The 13455-nt window shown below is 27.6% G+C and overlaps 1 protein-coding gene across 1 annotated transcript in view; it reads right to left on the reverse strand.

Moving 5' to 3' along the window:
• The window catches only part of LOC111615272 (twitchin-like), a 263599-nt gene that overhangs the window by 62556 nt on the left and 187588 nt on the right, over positions 1 to 13455 (reverse strand). Inside the window, exons 66-76 of the mRNA XM_023356687.1 lie at positions 12087 to 12386; positions 11621 to 11923; positions 9889 to 10170; positions 6943 to 7119; positions 5081 to 5203; positions 4688 to 4987; positions 4220 to 4501; positions 3953 to 4143; positions 1439 to 1553; positions 1231 to 1366; positions 992 to 1158 (exon numbers count right to left, since the gene is read on the reverse strand). Coding sequence (XP_023212455.1) covers positions 992 to 1158; positions 1231 to 1366; positions 1439 to 1553; positions 3953 to 4143; positions 4220 to 4501; positions 4688 to 4987; positions 5081 to 5203; positions 6943 to 7119; positions 9889 to 10170; positions 11621 to 11923; positions 12087 to 12386 — 2376 coding nt within the window. The remainder of the gene's footprint in view (positions 1 to 991; positions 1159 to 1230; positions 1367 to 1438; positions 1554 to 3952; positions 4144 to 4219; positions 4502 to 4687; positions 4988 to 5080; positions 5204 to 6942; positions 7120 to 9888; positions 10171 to 11620; positions 11924 to 12086; positions 12387 to 13455) is intronic.

The following is a 13455-nucleotide window of genomic DNA, read 5'->3' on the forward strand; positions in this document are numbered from 1 at the left end:
CAGTCAGCAAATTTAAATTTCCGCTAGTGTTGTGGCACTGCAATCTTTGGGCTACTCCAATATTTTTTGTTGGTTTGTGTGTTTTAGCTGGCAGCACAGGCACTTTTGTGTGATGTTTTTCTGAGGACTGTGTGTTGGGATGTGTGTCATGCTGAATCGAAATCTGTTTCCATCAGGGGACATTAATTTTGGATCCGTAAATTTTATACTTGTAATAGATCGTGCTGTAGTTGTACCATTCGCAATGGTGACTAAATGTAAATGCATTGTTCTCAGTGTTTCCGATAAACTTAAAATATGTATGTAACTCATTTCTGCATTCAAATGTTTTAATACTAGATTAACTGTCAAAATATAAATTTTTTGTTTTATATTTTTCAATATATTTATTTTGTTTGTACAAAATAAAGAAATAATTTTTAACGATACAATAGCCATGATTATTATTTTTAAAAATTTACATTAGGCTTAACATCGATGAAAATTCAACACAAAGCGACATGCAACAGAAAAAAATTTCAACATGGGATGGGTTAATATATTTTTTCGTACATAATCAGTTATCCGAAAAATAAGTTATCCAAACAACTCCCGTCCCCAATTGATTCGGATAAACGACGCTCTACTGTAACTTATAACTAAGCTAAGAACTGAAGCTTGCTAATTTACTGCTTAGGATATTTAGTGAATATTATCATCAATAACACAATAATTTGAAAGATGATTGTAACATTTTGAGTGAAAAATTAATTTTTGATTAACCTTTATTTTCAAAGAATTTTAACATCTTTATACAATAATTATTACAGGATAAATGAATATAATAGTTCTGGATAAGATTTATAAATAAATATAATTTGAAATCTTCAAAACATTTAAGTTTAATATTAACTTTCAAATTTTCTTATTTTGTAAAAATGTTATTTTCTTATATAAATATATATAAGATTTATATGTTCTAATACTTAAAAAAACATATATTAATGCTTACTGTTTTTAGGTTTGGCAGTATGCTGGGCAGTAGCATCACTTGGCTCTCCGGGGCCTCCTTTGTTAACTGCACGAACACGGAACTCATATTGGTTTCCTTCTATTAAATCAGGTACTTTAGCTTTTGTTTCATCTCCAGGAACTTCAAGTACAGGTGTCCATTCAGGACTGAACATCAAATTTATTATGTTATTATTTTACAATATAAAAATAAACTTTCTTTTATAAACAAATACTCACTTGTATTTATCCTTCTTTTCAATAATATATCCTGTAATTGGTGATCCTCCATCACTTGCTGGTGGTTTCCATGCAAGCTTAACAAAATCTTTGTCATAATCTTCAATTTTGGGTGTATCTGGTTTACCTGGTTCATCTATTTAGAAGTTTAAATATGCAATTAAAATAAAATATTTGGAACTAATTTTTAAAAATAAATTCAATTTACCAAATGGATTTTTTGCAACAATTGCTTTATCAGCTTCTAAAGGCTCAGAATCACCATGTCGGTTTGCAGCTCTGACTCTAAATTTGTATTTACCACCTGGTTGCAAACCTTTAACCTAATTATAATTAAAAAATGATTAAAATATACAACTTAAAATCAAAATCTATACTGATTTGTATACTTAAAATTAAGAAATTTAACATTGCTAAACTTACTGATTTTTAAGCATAGAAAATACCACAAATATAAATCATTTAAGTATTTATAATGATAATATCTTATAATGATTTAAACAAATAAATGTAAGATTTCATTACAAATTCTGAAAATTACATAATTACTCGTATATGGATTAGTCAGAAACATTGTCATTTAACAATGAAAATATAGTTAAAGTTCTTCATTTTTCATTCCAAAGAATCCTAAGCTCATTTTGAATTTATACAAATTCAGTAAAAAACAGCAAAATAACAGTTTATTCTACTAATTAAAAGAGAATATATGTATCCACAATTTAAAATATTTTCTACAGAACTAAAAAGACAATGATTTCTGGGGGAACTTGAAAAACGCAACACTCTTGTTTCAGAACACTTCATTCCTTAGTTAATATTTCTTGAATAGAGGATAAATCAAATTGTTTCACTGTCAAGGCTAATTTGTGACTTCTTATTTTAGTCACCACACATTAAGCCAAGATCAAACTTCAGTTAATCTAACTTTCTAAAGTTAGCTTCATTCTGTGGCTCCTGACTCTGCAATTATGAGCCAAAATTATTTTTGAACAATTTTCCAAATTTTATTCTTCTCCCAGCTTGGGTTTATTCAATTAATTTTCTCCAATTTGATTTTATTGAATTCTTCTGTAGGTTTTAAAATAAACTTGAAAAACATTCTTCACACAGTTTGTTCCAAAATGTTATATGTTTAAAAATCAAAATTTGATTCTACAAATTATTAGAGCAGAATCTGGACACCGAGTTGACATGACAACTAAATTTGAAACAAAGTATAGTTTTTAATACTAAATAATCTAGTGGTATTACATTGAATTTAATAGATTTTAAGCAATTTTGGCTAAAACTGCTAAAGATAAATGCCTATCAATTTTACAGAATTGTTTGTGGAGGGTTTACATTTGCATCTTGTTAAGCTCTTTCCTCTTCCTTGGAAGAGTGGATCTCAAGCTTACCAATATATAAAATGCACTTACCTTGATCAACATTTTACCTGATAGCCAGAGGTAATTCTGATCAAGAATATCAGTGCAGAGACTGTAGCATGAGCTATTGTATTGGGATGTATTGTTCATTTTGGCATATCTCAGTGAATCATCACTGATTGTGAAGGTAGTTTGAGGCAGAACTATTTCAGGAACTAACAAAATTCCTCAGAATAAATAAACTATGCACTATAGCATATAATTCCAAGGGCAGTAGTATAATAGTGTGTGTACACTGCTGTTTAAATTTTGCAATTAAGTGTCAACTGACAGAATGCTGGGTGGATGTCTTATTGTTTCAACATACAGGGAAGAATTGACCACCACCTGTGCCAAAAAAAGTATGAGACATTTCTGAGATTGTTATGGGAGTTCTTAACATCAACCACCTTGCCTTTTTCAGATCCTATCATATTTGTTACAAATTCATGCAACAATTAACACCTACAACTGCCTTAGCTCATACACAACAAAACATTTTTGTCACCAGACCTTTTCAGTGCTTTTCATTTTTGTCACCAGACCTTCAAACTGCATTGCACATTTTCATATGTTGCAATGCAGTTTGTAAATAACTAAACCTCATATACAACAGATCATACAAAGTGATGAATAGAGCTCTGAAGTTTTCCAAAGTGAGGATCAAAAACAATAATATTACTATCACTCTTGATCAATTAAAGCCTGCATTCTTAATCAACGAAGTCAAAAGTATTGGAAGAGAAACACTATAGCAGCACAAACTTGTTGTGGTTTCTGCTGATCACGTTGTGGATCCAGCAGAAAAGTTCATTTATCTTTGAAGTTTTTGTATCTTTCAATACTAGAGGGAGGAGCAGAGGCTTTACATCTGTTTCATTGGCTCTCTCCTCTCCTTCAAAGTGTTTCTGAGTTAGTGCAAAAAGCTGTGAGAATGGAGAGAGAGAGTTCATGACCAGATGGGGTTTTTGTAGCCAACTGGTAACATTTGAACTATAAAGATGACTGCTATGATTATCAAAAGGATTACCAGCAATAATTGGGAAACACATTAAAACCAATTTAAATTTTATTGAGAAAGTTTATTAATGACTTAACAAGCATAATTAATTGCTTTTAAAATTAAAGGTAGTATGAAAATAAAATAACAATTTTATGAAATTTCTAAAAGCAAATTAATTTTTATTATTTCATAGAAATCCAATATTTAAGTTTTTTTTGGTTAATAATTCATATCTAATCCAAAAAACAAAAATTTCCTATTAAAAATATTTTATATTTTTAATTGTATTAATTATAATAATTAAAAATACCTTCATATTTGTCTCAGGTCCAACTGTTTCACCAACTGGAGTCCATGCTCCTGTTTTAGGATCTTGTTTTTCAACAACATAATGATCTATAGGACTTCCTCCATCATCATATGGTGGATTCCATTTCAGATTGCATCCATCAGCATGTACATTATCAATTTTTAGTGGCCCACCAGGTGTTGATGGTTTATCTAATTTTAAAATGCAGAAAATTATTTGCTGATAATTTTCACTTAACTTACATTTAATTTGAGAAATCTTAATTACCAAATATAACAACTTCAACGTCAGCTTCATCTTTTCCGTGATCATTTACTGCTGTGATCACATATTTTCCACAGTCAGATCGATTAGCATTTTTAACATTGAGTTTAGTATTATATGGTTCATTAACTAACTTAATACGATCAGAAGGTAGTACTTTTTTGCTTTTAAGTGTCCAAGTTATTGTTGGTGGTGGTTCTCCAATTACATTAACATCAAAGTTGAAAGATTGGCCTGCTTTAATTCTCACTTTGTTTAATGCATTTCTGTCAATTTTTGGTGGCACTATAAAAAAAATTTAATTTTTATTTTAAGAATTATAGAAACTCATTAAAAATAGCTATAAATAAATGTTAGATTAACTAGATAATTTACTAATATATTTATTAATTTAACTAAAGAGCTCAGTAATTTACTCAATGTACATAAATTTTAAAAAATTTTATGAGTATTTAAGATAATTTAACTTACGTTTTCTGGGTTTAGTTATAACAGGACCAGTAGTTTCACTTGGCTCACTTGGACCTGCTTTATTTACTGCTTTTACTCGGAATTCATAAGGCTGTCCTTGAACAAGATCACCAACTGTTGCTTTTGTCTGATCTGCTGGTACTTCTGCAGCTTTTTCCCAATCTCCCCACTTATCTTTCTTCTCTATGATATATCCTGTAATAGGTGATCCACCATCTGTTTCTGGTGGTGTCCATGCAAGATCTACATGATCTTTATCCCAATCAGTTGCTTTAACAGGTCCTGGTTTACCTGGCTCATCTGTTTTAATCAAAAAAAGTGCATATTACACACATTAATAATAATGTGAATGCTAAATATTACAGAAGAAATATAACATAAATTGATAATTACCATAAGGATTTTTAGCAGTAATTGCTGCTTTTGTTTCTAATGGATCTGATTCGCCTTCTTTATTTACTGCTCTCACACGGAATTTATAATCTTTTCCAGGAGTTAAACCAGTTACTTCCATTGCTAATGAAATTATTATGAAATTATTATAAATTTCTTAAATAATGTAAAAGAAATAAAGATACTCTTTGCTTTATAGCAATTTTCTTATTAAATGTTATAATTAATTCTTAAATACAGTAAAATTTCCATAACTTAAAGCTCAAAGGGACAGGAAGAAACTTCGAGTTACAGACAATTCAAGTTAGAAAACAATAGAGTAAAAAATGCAGGTTCTGATAAATTTGTATTTTTACCTCTCTTGCATTACATAAAGAATCTTTGATAGTTTTTTTTTTGGTAACACCTTTTAGCAAAACATTCAATGTAACTAATGGAATCAAACAGTTTTGCAGGTACATCTTGTTAAGATAAAGCAAGACCTCTCACTTTGGACTGGAACATTGTCTGAAAATTGGTGTTGGAGAGTAGATACCACTGACTTTCTGATAATTTCATGGAAATCCAATAATTAGGATCACTTTGGAAAATAAATGTTAAAATTTGAAGTTGAAAGTAACATAAATTGGTGTTGGGGACCACAAAAAACTTCGATTTAGAGAAAATTTGAGTTAGGGATTTAACGTCTCTAACTTGAATTTCTTATGTTTCATTGAGTCCTACAGAGTGCTTGATTTTCTTCAAGTTAAATAAATATTCAAGTTACAGATGTTTGAGTTATAGAAGTTTTATTGTATAATGCTTTTAAAAAAACATTGTGCTGTAAAACTTATATAATATTGAAAAAGTTGTACATTCAAATTGACTAAGTTGTTTTAATTCACAACTGAAACTTTATCAGACTTGTAGAAATATAGAGAATACAAAGAACTTTGTTTGAATGCTTTGTCTATTACAGCAAAACAACATTTTTAAAAGTTATTGAAAAATAATAATACTTTTTATCATCATTTTAATACTTTTTTACTAATACTAATTTTTTACTTAATACTAATTTAATGAAAAATAATAATACTTTTTATCATCATTTTACATAATGTGTAAATACACATTATGCAAAATGATGATAAAAAGTATTATTATTTTTCATTAACTTTTCATTAATATTTTAATATATTTTTATTTAATAGATAAAAATTTTTAAAACATTTTGCAATTTTTCTATACTTTTAGCTAAAACATCACTGTAACCATAAGAGAGATTATTTATGGAAAGCAGCTAACAACCTATATAAAATTACCATCATTATTTTAATGTGTTGAATGATTAAAAGCAGTATTTTCTAAGTACATAATCAACTTATAAATAATTTTTATAATAATCAAATTTTTCAAAATATGATTTATCTAATTTTTAATGATATTTCCGTTCAAAATATGATTATTAGAATTCCTTTATAAATCTTTAATTCTTGTTAACACACAAAAAAAGTTTCTTCAAAAGTAATTCTTAAAGTTAATATATTAATCTAAAAAATTAACTGATTTGTGTGGTAGTTTTAAACTTTTAGATATTAAAATTTATTTTAAAAATATTTTAATTTTAGAAATAATTTTAAATTTTATTTGTAATTTGATAGTTTGATTTTGTGTAAGACTGTTTAAAACTGAACTGACTATTTAAATCTGAAAACAACATTGAAAGATTTTATAGTGATTTTTAATATATTTGATATTTTGCAAAAGCAAATATCAAAAATAGTGGATTACATAGAGAACAGCTTACAGCAAATAGAATTTTTTTTAATATCGAAAAATTAAATAAAAGAATAAACACAAATTAAATTTTTTTTTTGACAGACCTGGCTCTTTTGTCTTTCCAACAGGTAACCAAGTTCCTGTTTCTGGATCCATTTTTTCTACTTCATAGCATTGAAGTGGTACTCCACCATCATCTTTTGGTCTCTTCCATTTCAATTTACAACCCTCTTTGTGAACATCACTTACTTCTAATGGTCCTTCAGGAGAAGTTGGCTTATCTAAAAATTAGAAAAAACATTTGCATTAACATAATAAATAATGGTCCAGATTAAAATAAACAAAACTATTTTTTAAGAATACAACTAATTGATAAATAAAATGATAAAAAGTCCAAATTTAACAGTTTACACAAGTATAAAATGATTCAAAATCCAGAAAGGATTAAACTTGGGTGTTGTCATTTTAACTGACAACCATACATTATTCTAGTTCTAATAGAAGTCATATAGCTGTTGAATAGTAACCTATAAGGACCTTTAATGAGACATCTTTGCAGAATTTTTCTACTATAAATGACAATTTACACTTGAATGACTATTCAAGTGACATTTCAACCACCTTCCTTGCTTTTTTGGATATTTACTTTAGATCCAATTTAAAGTAAATATCCAAAAATTTCTCATAAATGCTATAAATGAAAGCTATAACAACAGGATTTAAAAGGAAAGGGCATTATCTGGAAGTTATAATCATGGTTGGACATTATCATTCTGGAAAATATATTTCACGGAAGACTTTCAGTTGCTATGATGGTATCATCAGAGTTTCATTTATTTATATACAAAAAACATAACATGCTTGGTTTTTTACTTTTTCATTTAAACTAAGGTATAAATGAAATAAAAATTGCATACTATTTGATAGGAAAGCACAATCTATATTTGCTGTTTCTATATTTGAATAACCATTTTTTAAGGATACCAAACCTTAATTTCTAATGAAAAAATGTTTTAAACTACATTTTAGTCTTCCTCAGTTTCATTTAATGATGTTTCACAAACTTCTCTTTAGTTCAAATTTGGAAAATATTAGCTGAAACGGAGGATGTTTTTTTCTTTTATCAGAAATTAACAGTTGTTCATATACAGGTATACCTCGCCTTACGTCGGTAATTGGTTCCAGGAAAACGACTTAAGTCAAAAAACGACGTAAGTCGAATTTACTTGTCTGCGAATCAACTTGTCACTAGGCTAAACCATAAATTACTATTCCCAGTTCTGTATTTTATTTATTAATGCATTTTTAATAATATATGGTTAATAAGAATCTATTTTAAGCTTACAAACAAACAAATTTTAGTTTTTAATAAAGTACAGAAAAAAGTAATCTAAATTTATGAATGCATGTACTGTACTGTAAATACAGTAGATACTTGTAAATGTGTATATTTTAATATGATTTTATGTGCTTTAAACGCTTTTCTAGTGATATTACGACTTCAATATTTGTGGCGGACGGATGTAAAGTCGAATAAAATGACTTAAACTTGATTTTTATTTTTTCGTATACTTTTTTGACAAACGACGTATAATCGGGAACAACGTAACTCGAAATGACGTAAGTCGAGGTATACCAGTATAAAAATAGCAAATATGATGCTAAATTTTCAATTTTTTTGCTTTCTATATTATTGCTCTGGTACAGTTAAAAAAAAAAAAAACAGGCATATTATAGTGACTATATCATCATCATTAATACTGAAGACTGTGAATTAATGAGGCAAACCATCATTGTTACCAAATAATAAAATAGACATAAAAAAGAATTTTATTTTTTAAATTATTGGTAATAACAATATAATATGACCAAAAATAGAAACTATGATAAAATATTAAGTTCATAATTAAATTTGAATACATTATGACCTCACAATATACAACCATTCATTCCAAGACTCCTCACATAAGCAGAAATTCACATAAAATAGTGAACACCATTAATTATTAAGCAATTCCTATACTAATATACATACCTATCACACATTTTTTTTTATAGAAATAAGACAAATAAACTGTATAATAACAATAAATAGCATAATATAGTAAATAATAAAAATAACATTAAAAAATTTTAACTCTCTAATGTTTGCAAAAAAAAAGCATTAATATCACATGGATAGGATGTGTTATATGTAAGAATTCCAGACAACAGTACTACCAGTAGACCTTTCTCCATAATATCCAGTTCAAGCAAGAGTAATGAATATACCTATACAGTATATATTTGTAGTGATGGCCAGATAGGCAAGTAGTTAAGGTAGCAGCCAACTACTCTGAGAAACCTAGCATTGAATCTGGTAGGTCAAAAAATTCCAGGAATTTTTCAGGGGGGTATGTCTGGATATGTTGGCCCCATCTCTCATCACCTAGTCACCTCATTGTGGGCCTAACCAAATCCATAATGGGTTTGCTAAAAGAAATCCTCTTAGTGCTGACTCTTAGGACAGAAAAAAAGAGTTTAAAAAAATATATATCTGTAGTAAAAACTTTTAAAAGATTTAGTTTTTCCTTTATTCCATATCATATCTGCAAATACCTGCCAATTCCTTAATATCTTCCTCAATATCCTCTGCATTTTTCTCAAAAGGAGTCAAATCATTTGCAATTTGGTAAATTTCCTGTCATGTGACAGCACTACCAGTCAAAGACTGATGAAGATCCCTAGTGTTTAATACAAAACACAGAAATGAATCACAGTAACAATTTCTCAAAATGAGAATGAGCAATATGCTTCATGCACCAAAGAAAATGGTACTGATTTAATGTGTAATTAAGAATTTTAATTTTACATTTTGTTTTGGATTGCCAGTGTAGATCTGAAACTGCACATGAGAAGTCCATGTACAGTGAGGTCCTATTGTATAATAAAAAAATTTCTTAATGAAAATTTTAAAAATTTAATTTTTTAATGAATGACTTTAACTTAAATATAAAAGCATAATTACAATTCATAAAATTCAAGAGAAAATATAAAATCTTGATATTTACCTACTACTAACACATTGACAGAAGCTGTATCCTTCCCTGATTTATTTGTAGCAGTGATTGTATATTTTCCACTATCACCCCGATTTGATCTTCTTGTTGTCAACTTAGTATTATAATCTTCATTTTCAATTTGAGTACGATCTGCAGATTTCAATGGACTATCATTCAATGACCAAGCTATTGTTGGTGGAGGTTCTCCAATAACTCCTACATCAAATTTAATTGGTTGTCCAGCTCTAATTGTAATATCTTTTAGATTTTTTCGATCGATTTGTGGGGCCACTGTAAATTTAAAGAAAAAATGAATAAAATGAATATTTAATTTATAACTAAATTTATTAAGTATATTACTTTCTATGTATCTAGTTGCCATTTATATATTATTAAAGATGGTAGGCAATAAAATAAATAAATATATATAAAAGAAAATGAGATTTTATATAATTTATTTAGTTGAGTTTAATTATTAATCATACTACAAAATTTTCTATATATTCTTCATTCACAAATCCAAATTCCTTCTATTCATTTTTATATACTGTATTTCTCATATTATTCTCTCTATTTCCTTTTTTATTTACTTTTATTTTAGCTACAAAGATATTATTAATTTATAAGAATCAGGCATATTCCATATTTATTCTAATAAACAGCACAGCAGTAAGATGAAAAAGTTATAAACAGTACACTATAATAGTAAGCATGTTATCTATTGGAGGAAGATAAGGTTTTATGAAACTGAAAAATTGAAAATTATTTTCAGCAGTCACTTGTACCATGTATTGAGTATTGCATTGTTGTTTGAATAATAAAGTGAAAACTTTATTATTTTTTTTCATTTATTCCATTAATAGTTGTCTTCAAATAACACTTACACCTAATTCCCAAAGAACAGAAATAATAGTTGCCCTCTAACAATATGTACACACTAATTAACAGCACAGCTACAAGATGAAAAAGACACAATAGACAACACTGTTTTAGAATACATATTTTATGACTTTTTAAACCTAATAAAAACTACAACTTAGTATATGCATTCATTTAAGTGCTTACCAGTATTTTATTATCTGTGAGTAACCTTTCCATTTTGTTTTCAATCTCAGAATAAAGTGATTTATAGTTATTTCATTTGCTAAATTTGAGCAATCAGAATTTGACATACAGTATATTTTATACAACATACAAAGAAGGGATAAAGAAAATGATATAAAAAAATATTAAAAAATATAACTTAGTTTTATTCATGTAAGTCTCATTGCAGCATTGATATTGTATTGCATTTTTCCTATCATATTAATATATATAAGATCTTTAAAATATTATATCAAAATTGATATTGTAACATTAACTGGGCTAGATAAAGCTAGAACTATGGAAATAATATCTATTCAGTAATCTTTATTTAATATTTATTTGTAAATGTCTTTAATATCTTTTGTTAACCAAACATTACAGTTAATTTAATTGTATCTTTTTTTAAACTTTCTTTTCCTATAACAAGTTTTATTTTTAAATTAAATAAAACAACATAATCTTCAATGTACAGTTGTGTGAAATGCTATTATACAGATTTTATAAGGTTTGCATTACTGTTAAATAATAGTGTCAAGAAAAAAATTACTCTAAATCCGAGGTGTGGGGAAAGTAACAGCAATAAAATAAATCCAATTTAATTAATTATCTTTAATTAATTTTTTGTTATAGTTTCTAAATTAATTTTAAAACTTACGGAATCTTGGCTTGGCTACTATTGGTTTTGATGTTTCACTTGGTTCACTTGGTCCAGCTTTATTAACAGCAATAACTCGGAATTCATACTCTTTTCCATCATCCAGGAAAGGAGCTGTTCCTTTAGTCTGGTCACCTGGAACTTCTGCAGCTTTTTCCCAACGTGGACTTCCTTTTTCTTTTTTCTCTATAATATAATGGGTAATTGGTGCACCTCCATCTTTATCAGGTGCAGCCCATTTCAAGTCAACATGATCACGATTCCAGTCTGTTGGTTCTGGCTTGCCAGGTGCTTCAGGAGGATCTTAATATAATAACAATGTAGTCATTTAAAAATTATTTAAATATAAAAGATATAGTATTTTATTTTTTGTTAAAAATAAATGTAATTTACAGTTATGAGAAATTTAATATAATAACAATAAAAATAATCAAAATTATATTGCTTTTAATTAATTGTTACTTACTATATGGATCTTTAGCAGTGATTGGTTCTGTTGTTTCAAGTGGTTCTGAATCACCTTCTTTATTAACAGCTTTTACTCTAAAGTTATATGATTTTCCAGGAGTTAAACCAGTAACTTCCATTTCTGGTGCATGAGTTTTACCAATAGGTATCCATGAACCAGTATCTGGATCTTGTTTCTCAACAACATAACCATCTATTGGTTCTCCTCCATCATCTTTTGGCTTATCCCATTTCAACTTGCATCCATTCTTATTAACATCACTTACTTGTAGTGGTCCCTCTGGTTTACCTGGTTTTCCTAAAAATGCATTAAACAGCAAATAAATAAATAAATATATATTTTTTTTAACAATATGGTCTAATTTCATACAGCATAATAAAATTAATAAGAAATATGTTAGAAAGGTATTTGATATATGAAGTTTTGTATAATAAATTCATTATTTTTTCAATAATGTAAGGAATATATCATCAATATTTCAAAGTACTTTAGCTGCTTTTATTATTTATATAGTGAAACAGCTGTCAAATAAATTTAGGTTAGCTAAATTTATTATATTATAGTCTCGGCTAAATTTTAGTTACTTATCATCATATAATATAATTAATTTAAATTAATTTACTGTAGAGTATTAATTTTTAAATAACTAAAGAATTTAAAAAATTATTATTATTTATCATCATCTCCCATTTTACATATGTTTAAAGCACAGTTCTATTAGTTTTAATCTGTTTAACAAATTGTAAACCAGAGATTAATATTTTTAATTTGAAGATTTTGTTAAAAGTCATTTAAACTATAGGATTGGTCACTAGTTCTTTTTTTATTTAAGACAATAGTCAAGATAACTACTTCAGATATAAAAATACATTTTCTATTATTATTTTAACTAGCTTACCCGTCGCACATTGCTGCGATCTCAGAAGAAATGAAATTCAAGCAAACTCGTTATGATAAAATTAAGTTTACATTTTATCATTTTTATTGAAACTTATTATTATTATTATTCATTTTCATCGGGAAAACATTTCAAAGTGTCGTTTCAATTTTATTTATTTATTGGAGTGCTTTGTGGATACACGATATTTTTTGTTTTTCTGTCTGGTGCGTACACGAATAAATCAGAAGATTTTCCGACGCGTGAGCTGGCCACACAGTTGTCCATGTGAGAAGCATGGTTTCTTTAAATTTAGCCCACATACTCGCAGAGATTGTTAGAAGTGCGATATTCCCCATTTTTATATATATATTTTTTAATCCTTTATAATTTTGATTATTTAATTGCTCCTTCCTCTCTTCCTTGGCATGTTGTGAAATTTCTCATAGTTGGATAATAAACCGTTTTATTGTAATTTGTCTTTTTAAA

The sequence above is a fragment of the Centruroides sculpturatus genome, unplaced genomic scaffold (genome assembly GCF_000671375.1).
Source record: "Centruroides sculpturatus isolate CEXI.00-Female unplaced genomic scaffold, Cexi_2.0 scaffold167, whole genome shotgun sequence".
In the NCBI taxonomy this organism is placed as follows: Eukaryota; Metazoa; Arthropoda; class Arachnida; order Scorpiones; family Buthidae; genus Centruroides; species Centruroides sculpturatus.